Source organism: Nomascus leucogenys, chromosome 10 (genome assembly GCF_006542625.1).
Source record: "Nomascus leucogenys isolate Asia chromosome 10, Asia_NLE_v1, whole genome shotgun sequence".
In the NCBI taxonomy this organism is placed as follows: domain Eukaryota; kingdom Metazoa; phylum Chordata; class Mammalia; order Primates; family Hylobatidae; genus Nomascus; species Nomascus leucogenys.
In genome coordinates, this window is record NC_044390.1 from 86,851,780 (window position 1) to 86,866,599 (window position 14,820).

Genomic DNA, 14,820 nt, shown 5'->3' on the forward strand with positions numbered 1-14,820 from the left:
CACATTTTTAGATCATTGCTTTATTTCACTAATTGTTCCAACAACAAAGTTCATTCCTCTCAAGGTGGATCTTGAATCATTCCTTGTGTTCTCTTCCTCGTTCTGAATAGAAAAGGTAATGAAGAAAAAGCCTGTACTTTTGGAGACCTAGAATCTTGATTGATGCTAATAAGCTTTTGACAGCAATTTCATGTTAACGGTATTTCCTGCTGGCATCTTGGTGGTCACACGGGGCTCCCCACCCTCCAGTGAAGATGGCTGTCCACAACTACCACCATTGAAACCAAAAGTAAGTGTTGAAAAATGCACCTTTTACAATAAAAAAGTAGAAACCAATTCAATTTCCTTTTTTTTTTTTTTACGAATATAAAGTTTCTTGTAAATATGTACAGTCTTTTGAGCTAGTTCTATATAGCAGGAAGCAGTTCACAGATGAGACACACAATATACATTTTCAGGGCTCAAGAAGCCCACTTCTCATGGAGATCCTAAATGAAATGCCAAGACTGAAAGACCAATTTTCAGTGACCTTTCCAAATACTGTGGACCAAGAGACAAAAACTTCAGCAAATCTGCCCTGGGTATGGGAAGGGAGGGAGTACGACCCCACAGACTCCAAGCAACACATAAAACGCCACAGCAGGACATTTGCCAAAGGAGCTACCACATGGAGGTTTGTAGGCGTTTCAAACAAGAAAGCACTTAGGTTAAGACACGAGCAGGAAGGAGCTGGGATGCAGGCCAGGTTGCAATCTGGAAAGGGATCTGAACTGTGGACACAGTTGAAAACACGGTCATGTTCACCTGCTGCGGTGGAAACGGGTCTACCTTTGAGCCTACCTAGGAGGTGCCTGGGTTGTTGAGGCGGGCCTAAGAGTCATGGAGGACCCAAAGCAACAGATGCCTTGTGGGAGATTAAAGGCAGAAATAAGGCCGCGAGTTAGCTTGCCAACTGCAAAGCCTCTAGGTTGGTTCTATACCAGTTGCCAGGAATTTCGTACTCTTAATAGGAGGGTCCGCAGACCCAGTGGGAGCCGCACTGCACCTAAGGACTTCCCAACCCGGGCGGAGCTGGAAGAGTTGAGCTGCGGCTGCTTTCTCAAACTTCCTGGTCTTAGGTCTAGCCCTAGGGAAAGGCTCATTTGGAAAGTCACAGTTTCATGGGGTAGAACCGCGCTGGATTGGCTGTGAACCGAGTCATCCTCTGCAGGCAGGGAAGTGTGAAGTTTGGAGGGGACACTGAGTGGGAGGTGGTGGTTTGCTGAAATCCTTCTCTGGTCGTAAGGCTTGAGCGTTTTGTTTTTTGTTTGTTCAGTGCTACAGACTGCAGCTTGTGGTGGCCAGTTAGTCGGCAAGTCGTCAGAGGGTCTCGATTCGGCAGGAGCTATGGGTTGGTATTAATACATTGGCAGAGCAACCCAAGGGGGCAGCACATGCAGTGAACCGCCATGCAGAACTCCCGACGGGCCTCTTCCCCATCCCAGAGTGGGGAACAACACGCCGTCACAGACAGGAGGTGGGTGCCCCCGTCCCCTCCCTGACCCCGAGACCCAGGAGTGCTGGGCTCCGAGCAAGTCTATTGCATGCTTTCCTGGCCAAAGCTACATGGAAAGCAGGAACAGCAGGCTGGGGAGATGACGCTGGGGGGTGGGGAAGGAAAGCATCTCGAGGTCCCTTGGCCCCAAGTCACTGCCTCCGAGCTGAGGCCCCGATGACCTCCATACATTCTCAGCTGGTGGGAGGGGAAGTCGTCAAGGCCATAAAAGGCAATGAAAACAGTAAACATTTGGCTACGATGTCACCCTGGGGAAAGCAGGGCCATCTATGAGAATGAACAGGAACAAGGATGAACCTACTTGGCTGCGGGAGGTTGGCCAGCTGACCGGGGACTCTTCTACACTACGCCTCGGTAGCAAAGACCTGATGATGTGATCTAGCTAAAAATGACTACAACAGGAAATACGTTGCTATTCAAATCTATTAAGAATTCTGTTGTCTTTAAAAAAAAAGGAAAGAAAGAAACAAAGGAAAAAAAAAAAAGAAAAACCAACCAATCCTAGGATCTTAAAGTAGCTAATTAGGATTCTAACCATGTTGTAGTTAGCATCCCGGTTGGTTTCCTCTGATGAACTAACTGGTACAGGCTAGAGCTAGGTACAAAAGTTTGTGAATGCTTTCAAAGAGTAACAAAGTGCAAAGAGATGACTGCAGGGAGGTGCCCAGGGCAGGCACCGGGCGCTGACAGCTCCGAAGAGCCTCCGCCACCTGCCCCTCCTGGAGACAGGGGTGTCCGTGCCGAGGTGGGTCTGGGCCCCGCTGAGCCAGAGGGTGGCTGAGCACGTGGGCGCTTGGGTCCCCATCAGCAGAGTTCCATAGTATGTTCGGTGTTTTCCTGCAGATCAAGATGAGGAGTTGGTTTTTCTGGCTGAGATTTATACTGAAGACTGGTCCCAGACCTAGGAGTGAAATAAGGAGGAGGAGTGTTAGCCATCCGAGGCCAGAAGTTGCTGTGCTCACCTTGCATGATGCAAATGGGAATCTGCAGCCCGTGGGCTATCCCCTTCAGCAGCTAGCAGTGAGTGCTCAGCAGGGCAGCACCCGCTCCAGAGCCTGGGGAAGCCAGGGAGTGAAACTCACTGGAAAATCCCAAAGCCGTGTGTGTACCTGCGATGCTGTAAGCATGTTACACACACACATGCACATACACAGTTTCATCGGTCAATCGGGAGGGATAAGAAGCCATATGGATGGTGTTTCCTTCTTTCTTCACCAGCAGGCGAACTGCAGGTGGCATCAGAAGGAGAATGCCACCCAGAAAATCAGCCCCAAATGGCAGAAAGGTGGCTCCTTGGCTTGCTTAGCTTGCTAAGGAGGCACCAAGCACTTGAGCCATGCCCTGCCTGGGGGAGCCCCTGGTCTTCAACACCCATCCCTCTCCTCGATCACGAAGCTAAAAATTACACAGATCATTCGTGCACATGATTTAAACATTTCCAAAAGTTCAAAGTTCTTCTGGAAGGCAACCACTGTGAACACTTTCTGTGTAGCCTTCCAGAAAAACAATTTATATATACACATGTGTGGGCTGAGCGTGGTGACTCACGCCTGTAATCCCAGCATTTTGGGAGGCCAAGGTGGGAGGATTGCTTGAGCCTAGGAGTTCAAGACCAGCCTGGGCAACATAGCAACATTCTGTCTCTAAAAAAAATAAAAAGGGCGGGGGGTGGGGGTGGGAATTAGACAGATGGTGGCTTGAGCCTATAGCCGCAGCTATTCAGGAGGCTGAGGCTGAAGGATCACTTGAGCCCAGGAGTTCAAGGCCATGGTAAGCATGGCCTTGAACCACTGCACTCCAGCCTGGGCAACATAGTAAGACCCTGTCTCTAAAACAAAACAAAACAAACAAACAAAAAGTGGGGGAAAAAGCCAGACACGGTAGCTACAGCCCATATTCTCAGCTACTCAGGAGGCTGCCGTGAGAGGATCGCTTGAGCCCAGGAATTTGAGGCTGCCATGAGCTATAATCACGCCACTGCACTCCAGCCTGGGTAACAGAACAAGACACTCTCTCAAAAAAAAAAAAAGCATATGTATGTATGTGTGTGAATCTATATGTATGTATGTTTGAAAAAAGCATGGAACATTTCATATAGGATGCTATCATTTGGGTTTTAAAAGGAGAGCACGCATATATATTTGCTGGTATGCACAGAATATCTCTAGAAACTACTACCACTTGCCTCTGGAGAAGGGAAAGCATTTTTTGGTAGCTATTATATTTTGAGTTATACACATACATATTTTCCTTTTTAATTACACACACGTTATCCATTTGTTTAGGAAGCTCTTTTTTCTTATTTTTTATTTTTATTTTATTTTTTTTTTTGGAGTTAGAGTCTCGCTCTGTCCCCCAGGCTAGAGTGCACTGGCGCGATCTCAGCTCACTGCAAGCTCTGCCTCCCGGGTTCACACCATTCTCCTGCCTCAGCCTCCCAAGTAGCTGGGACTACAGGCGCCCGCCACCACACCCGGCTAATTTTTTGTATTTTTTTTAGTAGAGACGGGGTTTCACCGTGTTAGCCAGGATGGTCTCAATCTCCTGACCTCGTGATCTGCCCGCCTCGGCCTCCCAAAGTGCTGGGATTACAGACGTGAGCCACTGCGCCCAGCCAGGAAGCTATTTCTTAACGTACATTTTCTTCCTAAACTCCTGTGTCTCACAAAGTCTGAATTACAGTCATGGAGTTCCTTTTTTAAACAACAGTGGCCCCGTGGGGGCCCCAGTTCCCCAAGTCACTCCTCGTCTCCGCAACAGACACACAGGCCTCAGAAGGTTGCCTTACCTTGTTCACCTGGGACAGCGGGGTCCTCACGGCTCCCGCAGGCAGCCGGCCCCTGCTGCTGTCTTCAAACAGCCTCCCGGGGGACCGCTCTCTCCGCGTGCTGAGCATCCGGCCCGGGGACTTCTCTCGCTCCAGGGGGCGGCCAGGAGATTTGTCCCTGCGCAGCTCGGTCCGCCCCTCGCGGTAGCGGTGGGGTGTGCTTGGCTCTCGCGGGTGGCTGGGGCCTTCAGGCGGCGCTGGGCTGGAGGCCACGCGCTTGGTGATGTGCTCGTTGTACGTGGGCGGGCCTCGCTTGTTGGGGCTGCTGGCGACATAAGAGGAACGTAGGGAAATGCGAGGCCACAACCCCAGAGGGGCATTTTCCTTCTTCCCTGAGCAACCCCCTCCTTGACCCAGCCTCACCACTGATTATCAAGAGATTAGACCTGGAGTTCTTTGGACTTTGCCGGCATTTGATTTTGGCAGCAAAGACAGGGAAGAGAGCAAAGATGGCAACAAAAGACAACCCACCTTCCTCAGTGCAGGCTTTCATTTACTGAGCACCTACTGTGTGCCAGGCCTGTGCTAAGCTCTTCACGTGCCATCTCTCATTATCTCATTAAATCATCACAGCAGCTCTTGAGCTACGAACAAGCATGACCCTCACTGTACAGGCAAGAACATGGGGACAGACAAGAGTTAGGTGACTTGCCTGAGCTAATGAGTGGTAGAGCTGGGATTCCAATAAAGACCAGTTTGATAGGCCGGGTTCAGTGGCGCACACCTGTAATCCCAACACTTTGGGAGGCTGAGGCAGGTGGATCACGAGGTCAGGAGATCGAGACCAGCCTGGCCAACATGGTGAAATCCCGTCTCTACTAAAAATACAAAAATTAGCCGGGCGTGGTGGCGTGCGCCTGTAATCCCAGCTCCTCAGGAGGCTGAGGCAGGAGAATTGCTTGAACCCGGGAGGCGGAGGTTGCAGTGAGCCGAGATCACACCACTGCCCTCCAGCCTAAGTTACAGAGCGAGGCTCCGTCTCAAATGATAAAGGATACTGTATGGGGCTTATGATGTCATAAGCCCCATACAATATCCTACTGACCTACTATTTCCCAGAGCCTAGAAGGCACAGAAGGAAGTCTTCAACTAGGAGGTCAGCCTGCTAAGACCCAGAAGTCAGGGACCCACAAAGACCCTCAGTGCAAGGAAGCAGTTTGGAGAAACCCTGTACTGATCACTGTTAACCGCCACGTCTGTCCCACTCCTGGGCCTGGTGTTTGGTCACCTCTGCCCCCATGCAGTTTTTCCAAGAGTCTCTGACACCTGATGCGAATGCAGATGCTCAGAAGGTTGATGGTTCTCAGTCATGGCAATAAGATGACTGAGAGGTGTAGGGATCAGGCCTGATAGTGATAGAGTCAGGAAACTGCGCAGGGCAGACAAAAACAGTAGAGCAGGCTCAGAAAATGTCCCAGGCCTCAGAGGTTGATAATTCGTAACCAAACAGTTGAAAACACTGGGGCCTTTTTGTACAACCCAACCCAATCCTCCACGCACTCCTGGCCTGGATGTTTCAAATGAAGATTTCGGCACACCCAGGGCCCAAACTCCCTCTCTGAAGATGTAGTAAGACCTAGAAACACAGAGAGAACTGAAATGTGGCCTTCTGAGTCAAGTCTTTCCCACCCTTGATCAGCTCTAAAAGTACTAGAGTCCCTGTTATCTCAGCATAATTTGTGCTTGGAAAAGGCCCTACTTAAAATGGGGAAAAAAAATTATAGTGAATATTACTTGAAAACATATTTTGTTTGATTGAGGCTTTATCTTGGAATATAAACTTATTTTATGCTAGATATTTTTAGTATTTAAATTACAATGCAATTACATGCTGATTCCAAAAATGAACCAAGTATGAATCACAGAATGATTTGTTTTGTGCTAATTGTCTCAACAAAATTGTTGCTAACATGCTCTGACATCAACGTTGGACACATTGGACTTTTGCAGTGAGATCCTAAAGATGGCTCTTCAAAAATATTTGAAAAAGCCGGGCACAGTGATGCATGCCTGTAGTCCCAGCTATTAGGAAGGCTAAGGAAGGAGAATTGCTTGAGCCCAGGAGTTCAAGACCAGCCTGGGCAATATGGCAAGACCTCACTTCTAAAAAACTAAAAATTAAAAAAAGAAAAGTGTTTTCCCAAAGGACTATCTTAATCCTTGATATTTAAATCCTTCTTGTTGGAAGAGGCTATCATTTTATCAATTTGTTCATTTCTTTCTTCAATTATTGGTCTAACTGTATCAGAACCTCCACTGTCAATGTCCATAATTGAGAAGCGACAGCAAAGACAGTGTTTATTGTGAAAGGAGAGACTCTAGAACAGGCTTGAGGGCCAAATCCGGAAGATGCTTGTTTTTATAAATAAAGTTTTATTGGAACGAAGCCATGCCTATCTGGTTATGCATTGTCTTACAGCTGCTTCCGCATGACACAACAGGGTTGAGCAGCTGAGACAGAGACCATATGGCTCACAAAGCCGAAAATATTTACCATCCAAACCTGGGCAGAAAAAGTTTGCCAATTCCTCCTCTACAATATAACAGAGAAGTTGGTGTGCAGAGATAATTTCATAAGGGCTCAGTTCATAGTGAATAGTTTCATGCCATGCTCTTGCTTTCCGATGCAACTGTAACGTTTGGAGATTCAGACAGCAAATGCTCAGAAGGTCAGAACCCCTGTCTCTGCAGCAGTAAGATTTAAGATAACTCAGATTTCAACATCTTGAAATCAAGGTTTATATTCATCTCTAGCCATATGGCTTTGAAATCTGGAAGACAAATAAAAAAATAAATTCCAAATAGGAGAACTACATTAAGCCTACTTGTAATGGAAAAGAAATGATAAGATGTGTCCACAGGGAACTATCATAAAACAAATGAGAGGGTGCTCACTGCCCAGGGGAAGAAGGATTGCTCAAGGGAAGGCCATTCAGGACGTCAGCTGAGATTAACGGGAGGAAGGAACACACCCGTCATTCCAAGCCAAGTGGGCAGTCTTCCATCTCCTTATCCATTAATGACCCATAATCTACCACATCAATTTTATGGTTTTTTGGCAAGGAGTTACGTTTCCTGCTCTGCTAAACAGACCAGGGCAACGAAGCCTGCAGTGAATCAGACCCAGAAAGCCAACCTTCTACATTCTCAACTGCCCAAAGAAGTCAGCGACCAAAAGATCGTTCTGTAAGCCAAGAGATAACCAACTACTGATTTTCCAGACATGCCACAGGAAAGCAAACACTTTTCTGCCCCTCATTCACAGGAACTGGAACTGTTTTGATCACACAGTAAGCAACTCCTTTAAGAGACTATATAGTCTCAAAAGCAAGGTACCTGGCCACCTATCTAGTGAGGCAATGGAGGAAAAAAATCTAATTACAATACTTCAATGTGTTTCTGGCATGACTTGGGAACTACTTAAAGAAGACCTAGACATTTTCAGGGGAGGACTGTGGCACACTAAGCAGTCATTCTTGAAGCCGGGCCAAGCCAAGAGTTAGGAGCATTCAATTATTGGCACTTCTGGTTTTTCAGTAAGTTCCTCAGGTTAAAACCACACTAACCAAACATTTCAGATTAATTAACTCCTATATATCAACAAAAGAGAGACTATTCATCAGGACAGTCTTGCCCAAGATCTTGGTATTTTGTAATATTAGTTGTGGTTCTTCCACCAAATTATGGGCCCCTGGAATGTAAGAACAATGCTTTCTACATCTCTGTGTCCCCAGCCATAGACATTATGTCAGGCACATGGTATGGAGTCCACATAACTATTTATAAGGTAGACACACGGGGCTGGTAAACCAGCCCACAAGATTATCTTAGGTCATTTATTCCCTGGGTTAAATAATCTCAGACCTTCTTTGCAGGCCAAGGTTTCAAACTTCCTACACCTCGAGCTGGATCTAGCTCCTAGCACTGTGTCAAGACGAGGCCAGTCCCACTTCCACATGCAGCTGGTGGGATTGCAAATGGGAGAAGCCTTCAGGGCAGAAAACTCCACACTGTCCATCAGATTTACAAATGCACATCAGCCGTCACCCATTCACTCCTTTTCTAAGAATTTATCCTACAGATAGATTGCTCAGCATGTAAAATGACGTAAGGAGAAAGTCATTTACTGCAGCAACAGACTGGAGACAACTCAAACAGCCATTGATGAAGAAGCAGTTAAACGAATTAAGGTACAGCCCTGATAAGGAAGGTTGTGCAGGCATCTGGGGAGAAATGAATGAAGAACTACTTCTCACACCAACATGGCGCAATTGCCAAGACACATCAAGGTACAGGAGGGTATGCAGAATGTGCTGCCACTTGTATTAAAAAGGAGAGGTGGTTGCGTGCAGTGGTTCACACCTGTAATCCCAGCACTTTGGGAGGCCAGGGCGGGCAAATTGCTTGAGCCCAGGAGTTCAAGACCAGCCTGAGCAACGTGGTAAAACCCTGTCTCTACAAAAAATACAAAAATTAGCCAGGTGTGGTGGCGGGTGCCTGTAGTCCCAGCTACTCAGGGGGAGGCTGAAGTCGGGGGCTCTCTTGAGCCCAGGAGGCAGAGGTTGCAGTGAGCCGAGATCACGCCACTGTACTCCAGCCTGGGCAACAGAGAGACCCTACCTCAAAAAAATAAAAATAAAAAAAAAACAAGAAGGGGAAGGGCACTTCCAGAATGCCAGACTAAGGACCTCTGACAACCTGTTTCTCCATAAAAGCAACAAGATCACTGGCAATTGTCAAAATCAACTTTTCAGAGCTCTGGAAATTAACCCTAGCCTCTGCACGGCCACTCTTGAGGAAGGGTCAAACCAAAATAGTCAGGAACATGTGGGTATTTGGCACCTCTGCTTTTCCAGCAAATTCCTGGGATCAAAACCACACTGAACAAGCATGTTGCAAAAAAGGCCTGCAACAATTCAGAGTGTTTATGCAAGAAAAACAAAGGAATCTCAACAAGAACCGAATGGTTTGTGACATTTTAACTTGCTCCATACCCACTCCCCTCTCCCCAGATCTGCGGAAGAGTTGAAACCAATGTCCTTGGCACCACAGTAGCTGTGAAAACCAGCAGTCTAGTAGCCACTGGAGGGAGCAGATCAGGATTGAAGCTCCCCAAAAAGCCCCATCCCCAGAAAACTGTCGCTATCTGACCTGCCTAGCTACGCTCCGTGGAAAAGACCCATTCTCAGGGCAGTGGATCTGACTCTGTACATTTGGTTGTACAGTTGTCCCTTGGTGGCCTGGGGGACTGCTTCCAGGACTTCCTGTGGATACCAAAATCTATGGATGCTCACGTCTCTTATATTAAATGGTGTAGGGCCAGATGCAGTGCTTCATGCCTATAAACCTAGCACTTTGGGAGGCCAAGGCAGGCAGATCACTTGAGCCCAGGAGTTTGAGACCAGCCTGGGCAACATGGTAAAACTCCATCTCTACAAAAAATACAAAAATTAGCCGGGTGTGGTGGCGCACACCTGTAATCCCAGCTACTCAGCAGGCTGAGGTGGGAGGACCACCTGAGCCCAGGGAGGTCGAGGCTGCAGTGAGCTGTGATGGTACCACTGCATTCCAGCCTAGACGACAAGAGACCCTGTCCCAAAAAAAAAAAAAAGTAGGGGGAATGTATTTGCATATAACCTACACACATCCTGTTGTACACTTTAAATCATCTCTAGATTACTTATAACACCTAATACAATGTAAATGCTCTGTAAATAGCTGTTATACTGTATTGTTTAGGGAATAATGACTATTTGTAAAAGCCTGAACATGTGCAGTACAAACACAATTATTTTTTCAAATATTTTCAATCCATGGTTTATTAAATCTACAGAGGCATAACCTATAGACAGAGAGGGCTGGCTGTATTGGCATAAAGGATCCCTAAACGGAAACACAAAAACTTCAAAAAATTGGTTCCTTCCCAGGTGGGGACCTGGGGAGAGGGAGTGAGGAGAGTTAGGAGGCAAGAGAGACCCAGAAGAGAGGCTCTGTACTGTACACCTTTATCCTTTGAATTCTGTGCCCTGTGATTAGCTTATCAATTCAAAAAGAAGTAAAATTTAAAAAATAAAATTTAAAAAGAATGCCTTTTAAGAAGAAGCCTTTTTTTGCAACATGCTTGTTCAATGTGGTTTTGATCCCAGGAGCTTGCTGGAAAAGCAGAGGTGCCAAACAACCATGTGCTTCTGACTCTTTTGGTTTGACCCTGCCTCGAGAGTGACCACTCAAAGGGCTAGGGTTAATTTCCAGAGCTCTAAAAAGTTGATTTTGATAACTGCCAGTGGTCCCGTTGCTTTTATGGAGAAACAGGTTATCAGAGATCCTTACTCTGGCATTCTGGAAGTGCCCTTCCCCTCCTTTTTCGGTTCTGAGTTAGGGTCTCACTCTGTGCCCAGGCTGGAGTATAGTGGCGTGATCTCAGCTCACAGCAACCTCCACCTCCGGGCTCAAGCAATCCCCGCCACCTCAGCCTCCAGAGTAGCTGGGATTACAGGCACACACCACCACACCTGGCTAATTTTTGTATTTTTAGTAGAGACGGGGTTTTACCACGTTGCCCAGGCTGGTCTTGAACTCCTGGGCTCAAGTGATCTGCCGGCCCTGGCCTCCCAAAGTGCTGGGATTACAGGCGTGAGCCACCGCACCACCTCTCTCCTTTTTAATACAAGTGGCAGCATATTCTGCATACTCTCCTGTACCTTGATGTGTCTTGGCGATTGCTCCATATCATTGCGAGTTCTTCATTCATTTTTCCCCAGATGCCTGCACAACATTCCTTCCCAGGGCTGTACTTTAATTTATTTAACTGCTTCTTTATCAATGGCTGTCTGAGTCCAATCCTGTTCAGGAGGTCTCGCATTCCAGGGAAGGCACCAGGCTGGCCAGGAGTCCCTGACCCGCTCTCACGACCTCACACCTCTGGACCTCCAGGCATGGCTTGCCTTCCCTCCTGCCTGAGCACCCCTCACTGGTCCCCCTGCCCCCACTTCATATCTGATGGGAAATCCTCCCTCACCTCCACGTCCAGGATTTAAACCACCCCACCAGGGCCTCATCCTTCCATGCCCTAATCTCTGATTGCCAGCATCTCTCCCACTGGGCTGTGAGTGTCATCAGGGAGGGGCTACATCTGCTTTATTCACCATTCTCCCTCCCCCACAAGCCCAACAACTAGCACCGCAGAATACCTGCTAAAGCAATAAATGCCTAATTTGTGCTCCATTTCTCACCAAGCCAATGAAAATACCCAGGAGAGAAAGATAAGACCTCTCCCCTCTGACTTTTACAAGGTGGTATTTTCTAATTCTCCTGATGCCCATAAAGGTCTGTGTCATTTCAGTGCTGCAGATCCCAAACAAATGAGTGGTTTGAGCTTAAGGACAAAGTGAAGATTGGGAAACATTCTACTGGTTTAGTATCATTTCCTTCTGCCTTGCAGAAAAGCACATTGCCCCTGGTACGGAGGAAGAGGACAAGCTGGTTACCTGCGGGAGGTGGATGGGCCCCGGTGGTGTTCAGTGCCGGACTCCTTCACGAGGTTTCCCTTGCAGCAAATGACCCTTAATTTATCCTGGTATGAGGACGCCAAGTAAATCGCTCCCGAGGAAATGGCAGGGCCCAGGTAGCGTGGGTTCGGGATGTCCAGGTACGCTCGGGCAGGGGTCCTGCAGAGTCCCAGAGTTCCAGTTACCTTCAGTGCAGGCTACCTCCATTGCTAGGCAGGTTAGGAAGGAACACGCGGCCGGCCCCAACACCTACCCCAACAGCTGAGGTTTTCCATGCGTGGGAGGACAATGCTTACCCTGCCGAGGAGCGTGCCTGGATCTCAATTACTTCGAGTGAGTTGAAGTGGGTCACAAACAGATAGGGTTCTCTGTAGGCTGTGTAATCACCATGCAGGCACAGTGTGGGCCAAAGAATGGTGAAAAGAGGGAAAATCAAAATCTGGCCGCAATGCATTCTTTGACCTAGCAATCCTGTGTAAAGCAACTCACCCAACAAATACATATCTATGCGCCAGAATAGTCATGCATGTTCGAGGATATTCACTGCCATGTGGTTTGTTACAGCAGAAGATGGAAAACAACTCAAGTGTACAGTGTAGGGATTGGCTAAATAAATTATAATACATCTGGCTGGGCGTGGTGGCTCACGCCTATAATCCCAGCACTTCGGGAGGCCAAGGCGGGTGGATCACTTGAAGTCAGGAGTTCAAGACCAGCCTGGCCAACATGGTGAAACCCCATCTCTACTAAAAATACAAAAATTAGCCAGGCATGGTGGTGTACACCTGTAATCCCAGCTACTCAGGAGGCTGAGGCAGGAGAATCACTTGAACCCAAGAGGCAGAGGTTGCAGTGAGCTGAGATGGCACCACTGTACTCCGACCTGGGCAACAGAGGGAGACTCCATCTCAAAAAAAAAAAAAAATTATAATACATCTATGGAATTCTGTGCAGTTGTAAACATGCATGAAAAGGCTCTCTTTGTACAGATATGAAAGAATGCCCAAGGTACACTGCTCAGTGCAAAAAGCAAGGTTCAGAATCATGTGGGAAGTATTCTGCCTTACTGATTTTTAAAAAGCTGGGAAAAAGAATATATATATTTTATGTGCTAGTATTTGCATAAAGTACTGGAAGGACAAGAAACTCATATGAGCTTTTTTTTCTTTGGAGGAATAGGGATGGAGAATTTGGGAGATGGACTCTCTGGGTGAGACTTTTCATTGTATACCTTTTAAAACTGATTGTAAACATCTTCAAAGAATTCGATTTTAAAAAAGACTGGGTTCGGGCTGGGCGCGGTGGCTCATGCCTATAATCCCAGCACTTCGGGAGGCTGAGGCGGGTGGATCACCTGAGATCAGGAGTTTGAGACCAGCCTGGCCAACATGGTGAAACCCTGTCTCTACTAAAAATACAAAAAATTAGCCGGGTGTGGTGACAGGCGCTTGTAATCCCAGCTACTTGGGAGGCTGAGGCAGGAGAATCACTTGAACCCGGGAGGTAGAGGTTGCAGTGAGCTGAGATTGCGCCATTGCACTCCAGCCTGGGCAACAAGAGCGAAAATCCAACTCAAAAAAAAAAAAAAAAAAAAAAAAAGACTGGGTTCTATTTTAAAAAAAAGACTGGGTTCACAGATATTTAGACATTGCTGGTCTTCTTAATACTCTATCTCTGTATGACAGTGTCACTGAAACTAGAGCAGACAGGACTGGAAATGTTTTCTGCCTTAAAGGGAAAAAGCACTATTATTCCTTGTGGCAAGACTTGGTATTAGACTTTTAAAGTCATGGGTTCTGGTATGTGTGCCCTGGTGCAGTTCCCTGGCCTTGAATCTGGGCTGACTCTGTGGTCTGCTCTAACCAGTAGAGCGTGGTGGAAGTGAGCAGGCTTGCCAGCTTCTGCTTCTATATTCTTGGAAGAAGCCAGCATGGAAAGCAACAAGGCCTCTAGCCACCAGCCGCAGCTGAGCGCCCACATTATGGCCAGCACTCATTGCGTGCCATGTTTGTGAGCCTGTCTTGGGCTTTCTAGTTGTCCCAGTGGCCCTGCTGACACCACATGAAGCAGAACTGTCCAGTCAAGCCACGGAGTTGGGGCCAATGATAAGCTGTCATTTGAAGTCACTAAGCTTTCAGATGGCTTGTTATGCAGCAAGAGAGAAACAAAATAGCCTCGAAGGGTATTTGGGCCAGGACAGCATTTCAGAACATTCACACAGATATGTATGTACATATTTGTATGTATGTGTGTGTTTAGTCTTTGATCCAACAGTTCCACTTTTAGGAGCTTATAATCAGGGGGTGCTATCTAACAAGTGCAAAAAGATTAGTACAAGGATGTTCATCGCAGTGTTGTTTACACTTACAAACAAAACAGGCATGGCCTTACTGCTTTGCCTAATTAGAACGGGTTAAGTGAACAGGTGTTCAGCTATGCCATGGGACACTCTGCAGCCTTTGGAAATGACTGAAATAAATCCACAGGGAATTGGGCTCCTTTCTATCATGAGAGCCTAGCAAATATTTCCCAGGGCTGGGACTGTGGGCTGGTGAATCTGGCGTAGGCAGCTCTTCATCGAGCCTCAGAATCTTTCCATGAACAGTTCTCCGGGTGACTGTTACACATGGCACTTGGTATCTAATGGAATTCACACGCACAGTGCTTAGGCCAAAAAAAAAAATTTCCACTTGCAATTGCGGTTTTTTTTGTTGTTTTTTTGAGACAGAGTCTCACTTTGTCACCCAGGCTGGAGTGCAGTGGCGTGATCTCGGCTCACTGCAACCTCCGCCTCCTGGGTTCAAGTGATTCTCCTGCCTCAGCTTCCTGAGTAGCTGGGATTACAGGCACACGCCACCACGCCCGGCTAATTTTTGTATTTTTAGTAGAAACGGGGTTTCACCATGTTGGTCAGGCTGGTCTCAAACTCC

General features: G+C 47.3%; 1 protein-coding gene across 1 annotated transcript in view; it reads right to left on the reverse strand.

Annotated features, from left to right (window-relative positions):
* Positions 1-14,820, reverse strand: part of CIT (citron rho-interacting serine/threonine kinase) — a 191,440-nt gene continuing 176,620 nt past the window's right edge. Inside the window, exons 45-48 of the mRNA XM_030821489.1 lie at positions 12,187-12,265; positions 11,870-12,049; positions 4,344-4,647; positions 1-2,456 (exon numbers count right to left, since the gene is read on the reverse strand). Coding sequence (XP_030677349.1) covers positions 2,433-2,456; positions 4,344-4,647; positions 11,870-12,049; positions 12,187-12,265 — 587 coding nt within the window. The 3' untranslated portion in view covers positions 1-2,432. The remainder of the gene's footprint in view (positions 2,457-4,343; positions 4,648-11,869; positions 12,050-12,186; positions 12,266-14,820) is intronic.